The sequence below is a fragment of the Perca fluviatilis genome, chromosome 3 (genome assembly GCF_010015445.1).
Source record: "Perca fluviatilis chromosome 3, GENO_Pfluv_1.0, whole genome shotgun sequence".
NCBI classification, from domain to species: Eukaryota; Metazoa; Chordata; class Actinopteri; order Perciformes; family Percidae; genus Perca; species Perca fluviatilis.
Genome location: NC_053114.1, coordinates 22,932,046 through 22,944,137, shown reverse-complemented (window position 1 = coordinate 22,944,137; position 12,092 = coordinate 22,932,046). Strand labels below are relative to the sequence as shown.

The 12,092-nt window shown below is 39.7% G+C and overlaps 1 protein-coding gene across 1 annotated transcript; it reads left to right on the top strand.

The window, feature by feature from the left end:
* The first annotated feature begins 5,028 nt into the window (after window positions 1–5,028).
* On the top strand, window positions 5,029–8,499 carry LOC120555839 (haptoglobin). Its single transcript, XM_039794974.1, has 4 exons — window positions 5,029–5,178; window positions 5,518–5,606; window positions 7,034–7,317; window positions 7,555–8,499. Exons 1-4 carry the CDS (start codon window positions 5,156–5,158, stop codon window positions 8,107–8,109), a joined length of 951 nt encoding a protein of 316 aa, XP_039650908.1. The 5' UTR covers window positions 5,029–5,155; the 3' UTR covers window positions 8,110–8,499.
* The last annotated feature ends 3,593 nt before the right edge of the window (window positions 8,500–12,092 follow it).

Below are 12,092 nucleotides of genomic sequence, written 5' to 3'. Positions count from 1 at the left end.
TGCAGTGTACATGCTGAGCATTGTTATGTAACTTAATCCTCAAGGGTTTTTGTAAACCTCCCAAATAAATAACTACTGGGAATATTCCATATTATAACAAGGGTCATATTGTATATCTGATTCGGCCTTTCAGCAAGATATAACCTGGCTTCTGCTTGATGACATACAGGATGGGGTCCCAGTAGCCTGAGTGTCTGGTCTTGAACGTAATAGATAAGATCTGGTAAAAGTCATGCTATGAATGATACAACACAAGGTGGCATTTACCTGTATGATTAAATTCTCTCTGAGTTGATAATGACTGTCACAGTTTCATTTGTAATGCGGACAGTAACTTATTTTCCTCTATGAAATGATTTCTGTAAGGGATTACTTTGTGGTAAAGCTAAATTGTTTTATTGAAATGCTACTTTTATTAATTTTTTAAAACAAATTTAAGTACATTTTATTTCTCACATGAAATTGTACGCAGGGTGTGAACTACGGGGGAGCTAGGGGGAGCTCGGCTCCCCTTAATAAGACATGGGCTCCCCTGAAAACTTGATTTGTGAAATTTTGGGGGGTCTCTAAAAATATTGACAATGTGTCATTTTGACGTGCAATTTCAGTTTTGTGTAATGTGATCATCGTGGATTATCTGTAAAATTGCTAAAATATTAATTAACACATGACGGCGATTTAAAACTAATACACTTAAATAAAGACAACTAGCCTATTGCTATTCTTGTTATGAGCATCAAGGTGTGGCAGCGCTGCGGTGCAAATTCAACTCATGTTTAGTATGCTACATGAAAGATTCATAGAAAAAATATAAACGTTGGAGGCCATTAATACTCTTAACTACCCTGTGAATATGGACCTATTTGGAACAAGAGCTTTTCTTCCAAATATGGTATGCTCATGAATATTTAGATGAGCTGCGTGCTGATTGGTTTGAGCGAACCACATACACATCCATTGGAGACTAGACAGCAGGTCTCATATTTCAGACACTGCAAAGTTATACATTGTTTGACTGCTATTTCATTATAAAATTCACTTCTGAGACTTTTTTATGCGAGAAATCAACTATATAAAGCTCAAATATGGGCCGTTTTACGAACATTTATGGCTAATTGCAAATTTGGTAAGACGTGTCGGAATTTAGGAGCTCCACACAGTCTGACGAGAAAGCGGCAACCTCCATACACAGTGAAAGTCACCGTTTCTTCGGTTACTGGACTACCGGGGCTCGGGACTCCGCGGAGCTGGCTGGCTGCCAGCTGCCGGCAGAACTAGAGTATATTTACTGTTTGAATTTCGTCACGCCCAGGCCAGCTGACAGTCTTGCCTGGGCCCGGGACGAGATAAGCTTAGATGGGCCCCCCGCGCCCAGATCTCTCCTTTTTCCTTGCTCTTCCTCTCCCCTGCTCTTCCTCTCCTGTTCCTCTCCTCTCCTCTTCCTCTCCTGGTCCTCTCCTCTCCTCTTCCTCTCCTGCTCCTCTCCTATGCTCTTCCTCTCCTATGCTCTTCCTCTCCTATGCTCCCTCACCTCTCACTGAAATTAATGTGATCAGTCTCTGATCCATCCTGCTCAGACTCTCCGAAGGGCAGCGGGCCCTTCCCCGCGATCTCTCTCTCTCTCTCTCTCTTACCGGTAGCCTGACTCTGTCCCTCCGTTCGGGGGCGGCGGCCCCCTCCCGCATCACTCTCTGTCCCCTGACAGCAGCTGGATCTCTCTCCTCTCTGTCTCATCCTCTCTGACGGAGCTACCAAACTCAACTCTTTCTGTAAAAGAGAACGTGTTGTCTCAGGCTTTTATACAAGCTAATGGACGTTAACATGAGAGCTGGTCTGTTAGCTTACGTAACATGGCTCGTAAACGTTGGCTGCGCTGTTTTTTACCTTGCTCTACGTTGACAGTTCCAGCTTCACCGTCACCACCTTTTTAAAAAAATATTTGTTTAGAAAATCTCTAAGGCCTCTATTTTTTCTTCTTCTCTTTCTCCTTCTTCTCTGAAGCACCGGACTTGTGCTCACCGGACATTTTGAGCATACTGAACTTCAAATCTACTGAAAACAACATCAACTTTTGATAAGTGGCCAAACCATTTTTGTGTTGGGGGTGGGGGGGTTCTTGACCACTATTTCAAGGACAATTAGGAAGAAAACAAATAAAAAGCTTTTATGTAACTCAAATATTACATATTTTTTTCCACAAATAGGCCTATTTAAAAAAAATGTTTTTCAATTATTCCATAATTTAATGAGGGCCCAGTTCTGGGCCCCCAGTTCTGGGCCCCCCCCCTACTGTGGGCCCGGGACAACAGACCCGTTTGTCCCCCCCTATCGGCGGGAGTGGTCACGCCACTTCTATAACATCTACCCCAAGGTCTTATAAAGCTAACAATGGTGTCCGATTTCAATTTAATGCATTTTTGTGAACATTAGGGGTTTCATTTCAGAGGTCTAAGAGGAGGCTAGCTAGCTCTCATTGATAGAGCTCCATCCGGCCGCAGGCTTTATCAATGAAACTCGCGGACAAAAGGCGTTTATTTCCCCAATCATTTGTTTAAATAACTCAACACACATATCCAATAAAAGATTAACTGGAACCTGTGGTAAGAGATTGCGGGCGTAACAAGCTCGCTGACCGCACTCTCACTCACACACACCGGCCATTTAGCAGGAAGAGGGGAGCTGCAGGCCCTGGAGCTCTGTCAGGGTAGCGGCATTTGGTAGTCCATTAACCCAAAAAACAGTGACTTTGGTATGGAGTGCCGTGGGCTGCCAGCCCTGACGGAGCTCCATCTACATCACAGCAGGCCGGGCAGAGAGGCAGCAACACAGGCAGCACCGGCCGCTGAACTCCCAACACACAGTAGGACAAAATTTGCAATTAGACATCAATTTTCGTAAAACGGCCCATATTTGACCTCTACATAGTTGATTTCTCGCATAAAAAAGTCTCAGAAGTGAATTTAGTGGTAAATAGCAGATGAACAATGTATACAATTTCTGAGATCTGCGCGACCTATTCAGAAGACTAAGCTGACCTCAGATCAGTTGTGTAGCCTATGTAAATGTTTGGGCGTGACAAGGATAGAGACTAGAGCCAAATGAGGAGGAGCCGAGTTAACGTCAACTCGGTGGCTCGTTGAGATTTGCCCGTTTTCAGAGGCAGTTTCAAATTGTGAGATTTGCAGAGGAAAGAGGTGTCAATGGGATTTTGAGGTTCTATGTATGTCCTAGTTACCCACAAGGTGAAAATAACTCTTCTCTTGTTAATCTGTTGTCTTTTTGAGTATTTCTTATCACGTTATGTGCTTAGTCATTCATTTTGGCACAAGGTAGAATATATAGATCACTAGGAGCTGGAAGAAAACCAGTGGTGAAAAATATTCAAGATGATTTAAAAAAAAAATTTAAGTTTTGTGATTGCAGTGCCTTATTTCAAACATTGTAGTAAGAATCACCTGCTGCTGGACGTGGGTAAGACCAGAGAGATGGTGATTGACTTCAGGAGGAAGGGAACGGCTCCGCAGCCCCTTTGCATTCTGGGTGGGGATGTGGACATGGTTGAGGATTACAGATACCTGGGTGTCAACATTGACAACAGGCTGAACTGGAAAATCAACAGCACTGCTGTCTACAAGAAGGGGATGAGTAGACTATATTCTTACTCTATTTCCTGAGTAAGCTGAGATCCTTCAACGTGTGCAGCAGAATGTTGGAGATGTTCTACCAGTCTGTTGTGGCCAGCGCTCTGTTCTCCTCCGCCATCTGCTGGGGCAGCAGTGACACAAACAGACTGAACAAACTGATCAGGAAGGCTGGCTCCGTTATTGGCGGCAAACAGGAGACATTTGAAGCTGTGGTGGAGAGGAGGTCACTGAACAAACTGTTATCTATCATTGATAACCCCAACCACCCTCTCCACCCCACACTGGTCCAACAGCGGAGCACTTTCTCTAAGACGCTCCAGCAGCTTTGATGTCGCACGGACCGCTACAAAGAAATCATTCCTACCACAGGCAATACAACTTTTTAACACTTCATCACTGAGTGTTAGATAAGACTCTATATACATAACAATACAGCACTGTAGTGCAACTTGCACAAACATAGGTTTTACTTACATCTTTATAAATACTATTTAAGCAGTGTGCTGTGTGTCTGATATTTTGCTACTGTGGCACCGTAATTTCCCATTTTGGGATTAATAAAAAGATCTATCTATCTATCTGTAACGTTGGCATACTACCATACCTTATGATTACACTTTGATTCCTCTTGATGTTAAACTATTGTGTTTGACTTGACAACAGCATTGTTAAATAATGCAAATCATTGTAATTGCAGATATTATAGAATAAATCAAGGAAGCAAACTTTGAAATTAAATATTATTTAATTAGAATATATTAACTAATTATAAACATCTGTTACCTCTTTGTGACCTCTTATAAATACCCAAAGCTGTAATGCTGGACTTTCCTCCCTGCAGCACACTGACATCTGACTTACTGCTGTCACAATTAACTATTTACTGCCAGGAATTTGATGGAATATTGTGTATTTTGTTCCCTGCAGTAATATCTAAAGAGGCAATGTGTGCTTTATGTTCTGTGATAACAAATTAAACAGCACAGTGTGTTGCAATATCATTACGTTCACATCACCAGAGATAAAGAAGTTAAAACAGCCAGCCTTGTGTACTTTTCGTAAACTATGATGCAAAACTATGATACAAACAGTACAAGCTGTCAGTGACCATCTTGCTTTGAACAATGATGAAACACTGACTTGCGAAATGGTTTTACTTTGCAAAACATCCAATCCTATTAAAATCAAAACAGGATTCACAACTGAGCTAAACAGTTGAAAAAATAAATAGACAAATCAAGCAGAACTCGACTCAAAGGAATGTTTTACACCACAATCAAACTGCTGAAAACAGTCAAAATGCTCTTTTCCAGACTCTAAAATGTAGAGAGTCTCCCAACTGATGGAAAGCAAAATTTCACAACCCTTTATTTCAGATTCCAGGAATCAACCATTTTCTGCCAAGCAAAAATTTCCGGGTAGAAGTTCAATCTCTCAGCAGATATAAATACTCCTCAACTCCAAAAGGCACAACAAACTCGGAAGGAGAGGTTTAACCTTCACTGCAAAAGATGAATATTATCAACAAAATGTGGTAAGTGTGGAAATATTCTCATTCATCTAAATCCAACTGACTTCACTCTTTCTCAGTACCAAATGTTGAGCTGTATCATTACTTACAACAAACAATCTATAAGTGTAAGCATCATTTTTACTATGACAGGTCTGATCTAATATCTAAAAAGCTATTTTACTTTGCTGAATTTTCCAATAATTATCCAGTTATGTTTTGTGACCTGTTGTAAATCAAATGCTTAATTATCTATGTCTGCAATTGAATAACTCAAGTTGTTTACAATTTGTCATTCTTGATCCTTAACTGGGCAATGACACATTTAATGTTTGTTTATCATATGAATCTGTTGTTTCATAGGTTTTCTCTGACTGTGCTCCTCCTGGCTGCATTGGCCTGTGTGGCAGATGTGGCTCAGACCAATGAAAGGATTAAACGCTCTGTGTCAGGTAACATATACAAACACAAACACAAACATGCTATAAACTTATAAACATGGTGTCTTAATTCAAACTCAGTTTCTAGTTTTACATACATTGGTCCAGGCATCCAGTTCTCTAAAGCTAAAGTTTTACATAATAGCTCCTCGACAGCTGCTGTTCAGATAGATAACTCCTGCATGAAATGACACAGGCTTTCCTGCGGGATCTGAGGGCTGGGCTATTATTGCTCATTTCAAATATTGTCCTTCATTTGGCTAAAGAGCTACAGTATCTAACAGGGAAATTGCCTGCTACTCTTCAAACAGCCCTTAAAAAATAACGATAAACCAAGCGATCAGAGACCAGTGAGAGGTGTGACTAAACTGACTGGAGGCATGTTGAAAAAAGAAAGGCGCTTATTTTCAGTAAAAAAAAAAAGAGAAAGTAATGAGAGAAAAAAAAAACATGAAATTTAAAATTAAATATAACTGAACTTTTGAATATATTTCCACATTGCATATTCATGCAGCCTCACTAATGCATCAAACTTGTGAGGCATTATTTAGTGTGTTGAATACATTGATTAAACAATTCACCAGAATCATTATTAGTAAATAAATGCTGTCAGGATGTAGAATTACACTAGATGATCATGAACAGTAAGTTTTTGCAGTGCAAAATGGCGCCATTAGTGTACTAAGCATGTTGCCAGTGACTTGAAGACAAGATCACTTGAACCAATTTTCATTATTATCTTAGCTACATAAAAGACTTGGAAGTGGATGGAGTCTCTTCTTTGCTTCACTATGAATAAATTAAGAGGCCACTGTTTCTGGAGAAAATCGTCAGAGCATGAAAGACGACAGAGCTCAGCCTAACAGCAGATCTCTGGAAGTGATGACAATGTGCTTTTTTATGCAGTGCATGCGATATAACGTGATAACCCTGGCGTCAAGTCTTTATGTTCAGTGTTTTGTGCAAGGAGATTATATATAATGTAATGTTATGCATACACATTCTCTCTTTATAGTTTAGAACAAGCTTTTTATTAATAGACGTCATCAAAGGGAGCTTACTGTAACCTGGAGAAAGTCCTGCATACAAGATGGTAGTATGCCCTAATATTGATCCATATGGGACACCCTTATCAACCAACTTGATTTGAAACCATCAAAAACAGTCTAAATGTTACTAGAAAGATAAGATTTTACCAGCTATAAGCAGAATCATGAAAACCCATGGAAAGCATCATATTTAACAATAATGGAATCAATGGAATCTAAAGATTGTTGTGTTGACATAACCTGTCTATATTTACATTGTAGGTCATAAGAGAACAATATCTATGAATATAAAATGAGTAAAAAAAACCTGGAAATCCTCCTACTACAAAAAAAAACAAGTATATAAATAAAGTATATAAATTAAAAATATATGCTGTATTTATTTCCCAGCCTCCAGGTTAACATCACTCCGTTCCAGACGGATGGTTGGAGGGACACTGGCTCCTCATGTCCCCTGGCAGGCCATGGTCTACATCGCTGACAGTGTGCTGGACGGAGGCTATGCAGGCGGTGCTCTCATCTCCGAGCGCTGGATTTTGACGGCTGGCAGGAACCTGTTTGTCAGGAAGAGTCGACTGGACGTTCAAGGAAAAGATCCTGTCATTCCTAAAGTGTACCTGGGAATCACTGCACGGCCGGATCCTAATGCCTCCAAAGAGGTTGCTGTGGAGAAGGTGAGCAAGAAAAACATTTCATCTGCAGGAAATACTCAATCGTGCACCAAATGTATTTTAATCTGCGGCGTTAGTCCCAGACAAATACACTATTTACTCCTGTTTTCTAAAAACTTTTATGAAATTTTATGAAATTACTGAGCCTTTTCATGATTGAAGGATATTGTCTAGACTACTTTTTAAAGATTTATGTTTTCAATCAGACTTCCTCTCTCATTTTACCTTTCCCTCCTGCAGGTTGTTCTCCATCCAGGCTTCCAGAACCGATCTGACTGGGACAACGACCTTGCTCTGATCCAGCTGAAGGAGCCTGTGGTTGTGAGCGATAAAGTGATCCCCATCCCCCTGCCAGAGAGTGGCCAAGACCTGGCAGACACCGTGGGAGGGTCAGGGGTCCTCACCGGATGGGGATGGGGGATCCTCCTCACTCCTGCTACATCACTCAAATACCTCGTACTTCCCCTGGTCAATCACTCTGACTGTAAGGCAGAATATAAAGGTAGCGAGCTCACACCAGCTGTAGACGACGACATGTTTTGCACCGGACCCACCAAGTATGGAGAAAATGTTTGTTTTGGTGATGCAGGAGGCGCTCTGGCTGTCACAGATGCTGAAACTGGGGACATTTACGCTGCAGGCATCCTTTCCTACGACAAGTCTTGCAATAGCTACAAGTACGGAGTCTATATGAAGATTTCCTCGTATTTGCCCTGGATCCACAGTGTCATCAGAGGGGATACAGAGAAATCGTCTGCTCTGCGCTCTGATGCAATGTCAAAGATGCAGCCGTAGAGCTTCAGGCTCTGTTCTTCTGATTTTGAGGAGAAATTATTGTGATGTTTTGAGTCAGGGAATTTTATAAAAATGCAATGTAACCACTGCTGTGTTCTGTCACTTAAATGTTGCGATCGGAAAGGAAAACAATACATAAATACAGTATTTGCAATTGTTCCTGTTTGCCATAATACAAACAAATCTCTCCCTGAAAAACGTCATCATATCAGTCATTTGAGCAAATTGCCAAAAACAAAGCATAGGGTTTATGACTCTTGTCTGTAAATGAGAAAGAAGAGAGACATCGCTATTGAGCCATCTCCCTTTTACATTCTTTCCACAACTACTTCTGTCACTTTTTGTGTACAAACGAGTGTAACACTATTAAAGCCTTCCAGAAAAGACTGAGAGAGTGCACTGTTATTCTTGCATTTAAACGGTTCCTGGGTCTTGCCTGTCTCTATGACCGCCATTGTGTGTTTATTTGGAAAAGCTATAAACACTTAGAAACTATTTAATGTTAGGAGCATAAAACGACATTTACTGTAGTGCACAGAAGTGATATGTTGTTGTGGGTGGTAGGATGGGTCACCAAATAGCAGCAAATTCAATTTGGATGAGTTGCTGATTTAAAAGTCAACTTCTGTGCACACGCAATGTTTCATTGTTACACAGTTAACTTTGAAAAAAGAACTTGAGGGCTTCAAAGGTTGAGACAACCTTTCATCAATTGCAGTCACCCGTGTGAAGGCAAAGTTTCAGGATAGAATAAAAGTGAATGACATAACTCAGAATCTGAGGTTTTCAAGTGTTGCCTGCAGATGTTTTTTTTTTTCCACCAATAGCAGCAGGACTTGAAAGATATTTTCATCTGGCAGATGTGTCCACTATGTCACAGATCATGAACTGCCTCAGCAACAAATGCTTTCTACCACAATAGAAAAGTGGGGTGATGACAGCTACCTGTCCAGCCAATACAATATGAGAGAGAAAGATAAGAGGGAAGGAAAAATCAAAGTGTGAGACCAAGATGACTCTCTGTTCCTCTGTTCCTCTGGGTCTTTTTTTGTTTCTTGTGAGGATATACAAGCTCAGGTTACAGTTTTTTTTCTATTGCTAAACAACAGTGGGCACAACTGAAGCCACATGTGCAAAACTCAAACCACAGTCTTCATTACCAACAGTCACCTGAGCTAAACAGTTCACATCTCCTGCAAAACTCATTCCAAGCAACACAACTCTTAACAGATGTCTCAAAACAGGCTCAGTGCAGCCAAACACTGTGCACAAGCCTCACTGAGATAACACACACTGTGACTCAGAACACACTAGCATCAAACACCAATACAGAAAATTCAAACTTTTTCATCTTTAAGTTTGAACAATTTGAGTGACTTCACACTACTCAATAGTTTATTTGAGGAAAAGATATAGATTGTATAATATACCAATTTTTACGTAAGGTAAACAAGAAGGAATGAAAATCAGCAGTTTTCTTCAATATAGTATTTTGTCTCTAGTAACTTATGGAATTACTGGGGAAAAAAACTAAAGTTACAAACGTAACAGTAACAAGGAATAGTGTGACTAATTCTGCCTCTCTCCAGCATCATATGGCAAGTTTTCTTCATCAAATTGGATGTCTGCATCATCTCTAAATACTAATGAATGTGGTGTTTCCATTGCTTTCACCTCCATTACTTTCTGAAAAACAGTAAGAACGCAGTTTTACTATTGTAAAGATATAGTATTTTTCACTTAAAAATGTTTTTTGCTGTGTATATAACCTCAGACATCTTACCTGGACATATTGGTATCTTTGCTCTTTTACCTGTTTCTCTCAAATGGTACAGTGTATAATTGTTTCATTCTTATTTGGTGTTTGTATAAAAAAAAAGGCTTTCTGAGCTTTCTCTATATAAATACCGTATATGTTCACTAACTAGTCTAAAACAAGACACCTGCTTTGGCTTTCAGCTAAAATTCCAATCAGCAGTGTTTGAAATGCACCAGACTGAAATCTATTCTGTTTTGAATGTATGGTTTACAGTTTTGACAGCAGTGTGTTAGCATTTGAGCAAAGTGCTGTAAATCTACAGTGTTGTGCATGTTGTGGTTAAAGTGATGGGATAAGTGTGTAGAGTTTTGAAAACTGTGTTCAAGCAATGAGAAATGAACTAGAGTTTGGTCCACATGAACTGCTGCTGTGCAGACTGGAGTTAGAGTTTTGCCCACTGTCATTTAGCAATCGAAAAAATGGGAGCGAAGAGTCTGATATTCTGCATTACTGACGTCTCAAATTGGTATGTTATTTATTTTTAAATTATAGTTATAAAGATTCAACGAAAAAAGCCTGCTGCTGATATCTTGAGGGACATCAGATTACAGTTTCTCTCCCTTTACTTCTCTGACCGTTGGCCAACCCTAACCACGCCTAAAACCTGTAGATTAAAGCATCTGATTGGAGGAATTTGTTGGGAAGGTTCAAGACCTTACTTGAGGCACAAACTGGATAGATCAGGTCAGGTTAGGACATAAACTTGTTCACATCATCAGTCCATCATTGACCAGTGCTTACACGTGTGTCTTGGTTTACAGTCAGTGATATCATTTTGTCATTTTTTTTTGTCATTTTTTAAGTAAAACAAAAATGGAGCTATTGATGGAAGTAGTTTTAAGCAGGTCTGCAGCAGGGTGCAGGATGCAGGAGGTTATTCTCTTTGTCTTCTAAAATATTAATATTCCTGTCAAGGGCCATTGTTCTCTACCAGTCTCAGAGTGTACTCTCTCTGGCTCCATCACTCCTGCAGAGCACTGACTGAAGTCAAAACACAAACACGTCTCTTACTGCAGTGTAAACAGAATTAGCATGGATGATGAATATTGTGTTAGCATGTTGTATGTGCACACAGATACATTTTTATTTATGTAAGACAGTTTGTTCTAAAACCTCAATTGAGACTGTTTTTCTTAGTTACTAAGTGAGATAAAAAGGAAAATATAATCAAGTTTTCTTTGTGGTTAACATGTCACAGGCCCAAGTCCTAAGTCAGTCACAAAATGTACATGTAACTTTTTGAGTCTGTGCTAACACATAAGAGTATAGGCCTCAGTGATTTATGTTTTATGGCATTAAATCAATGATGTGTCATATATGTGTATATATCTATATATATATGGCTCTCTTGGAGATGTTCATAAACTGTAAACAGTTTGTGAGGTTACGATCCACAGACTTAGGAAAACATAAAAATAGCCAAACAGCTGGTGAAATTCTTTTCTCTGCTTTAACAGTGTGTGTGTGTGTGTGTGTGTGTGTGTGTGTGTGTGTGTGTGTGTGTATATGTTTGTGTGAGTGTGTGTGTGTGTGTGTGTGTGTGTGTGTGTGTGTGTGTGTTTTGTTTAATTTAATCCTGGTTCTGTAAAGATTATTAGATATGCAAAGATAACACTGAGCAAGTTTACTCAGTTAATACTTATTTAAATGTGGCGCTCTCTGAGATCATTCATCCCAACACGTACAGTTATTGTTGATTTTGTCTCACATTAAACAGAAGCTCAGTGTCAAGGCGGATGTAGGCTACTACTGATACCGGCCATTTGTAGATTCAATCATCGAACACTAGAAAATAATGGTGTTTTTTAAGCCCTGAAGCTTGGTGTGTACTCAGCTGCCAGGTTATGTACTCTGTCCTCATGTGTAACTGGGAAACTGAAGCTTTCTGAGCTTCATCACCTACCTTTATATTTACTGTATAGCACACAAACACCAAGCTTTTCACAAGGCAATAATACAACAGATACAATAAACTCTATCACCTGATTTTCCATTGCTTGTCAAAACAGGATTTACTCTAGTAATAGATAAGCTTTATTACAGTAATACATGCTTGTTTGGTCATGAATGATACTTCTCTTCAAAACAGACAAAATAATCAAGTGTCATAACAGTCATAAACTCAAAATATTAGGACGTCCTGTCAGAGCCACTGTAGTGCTGA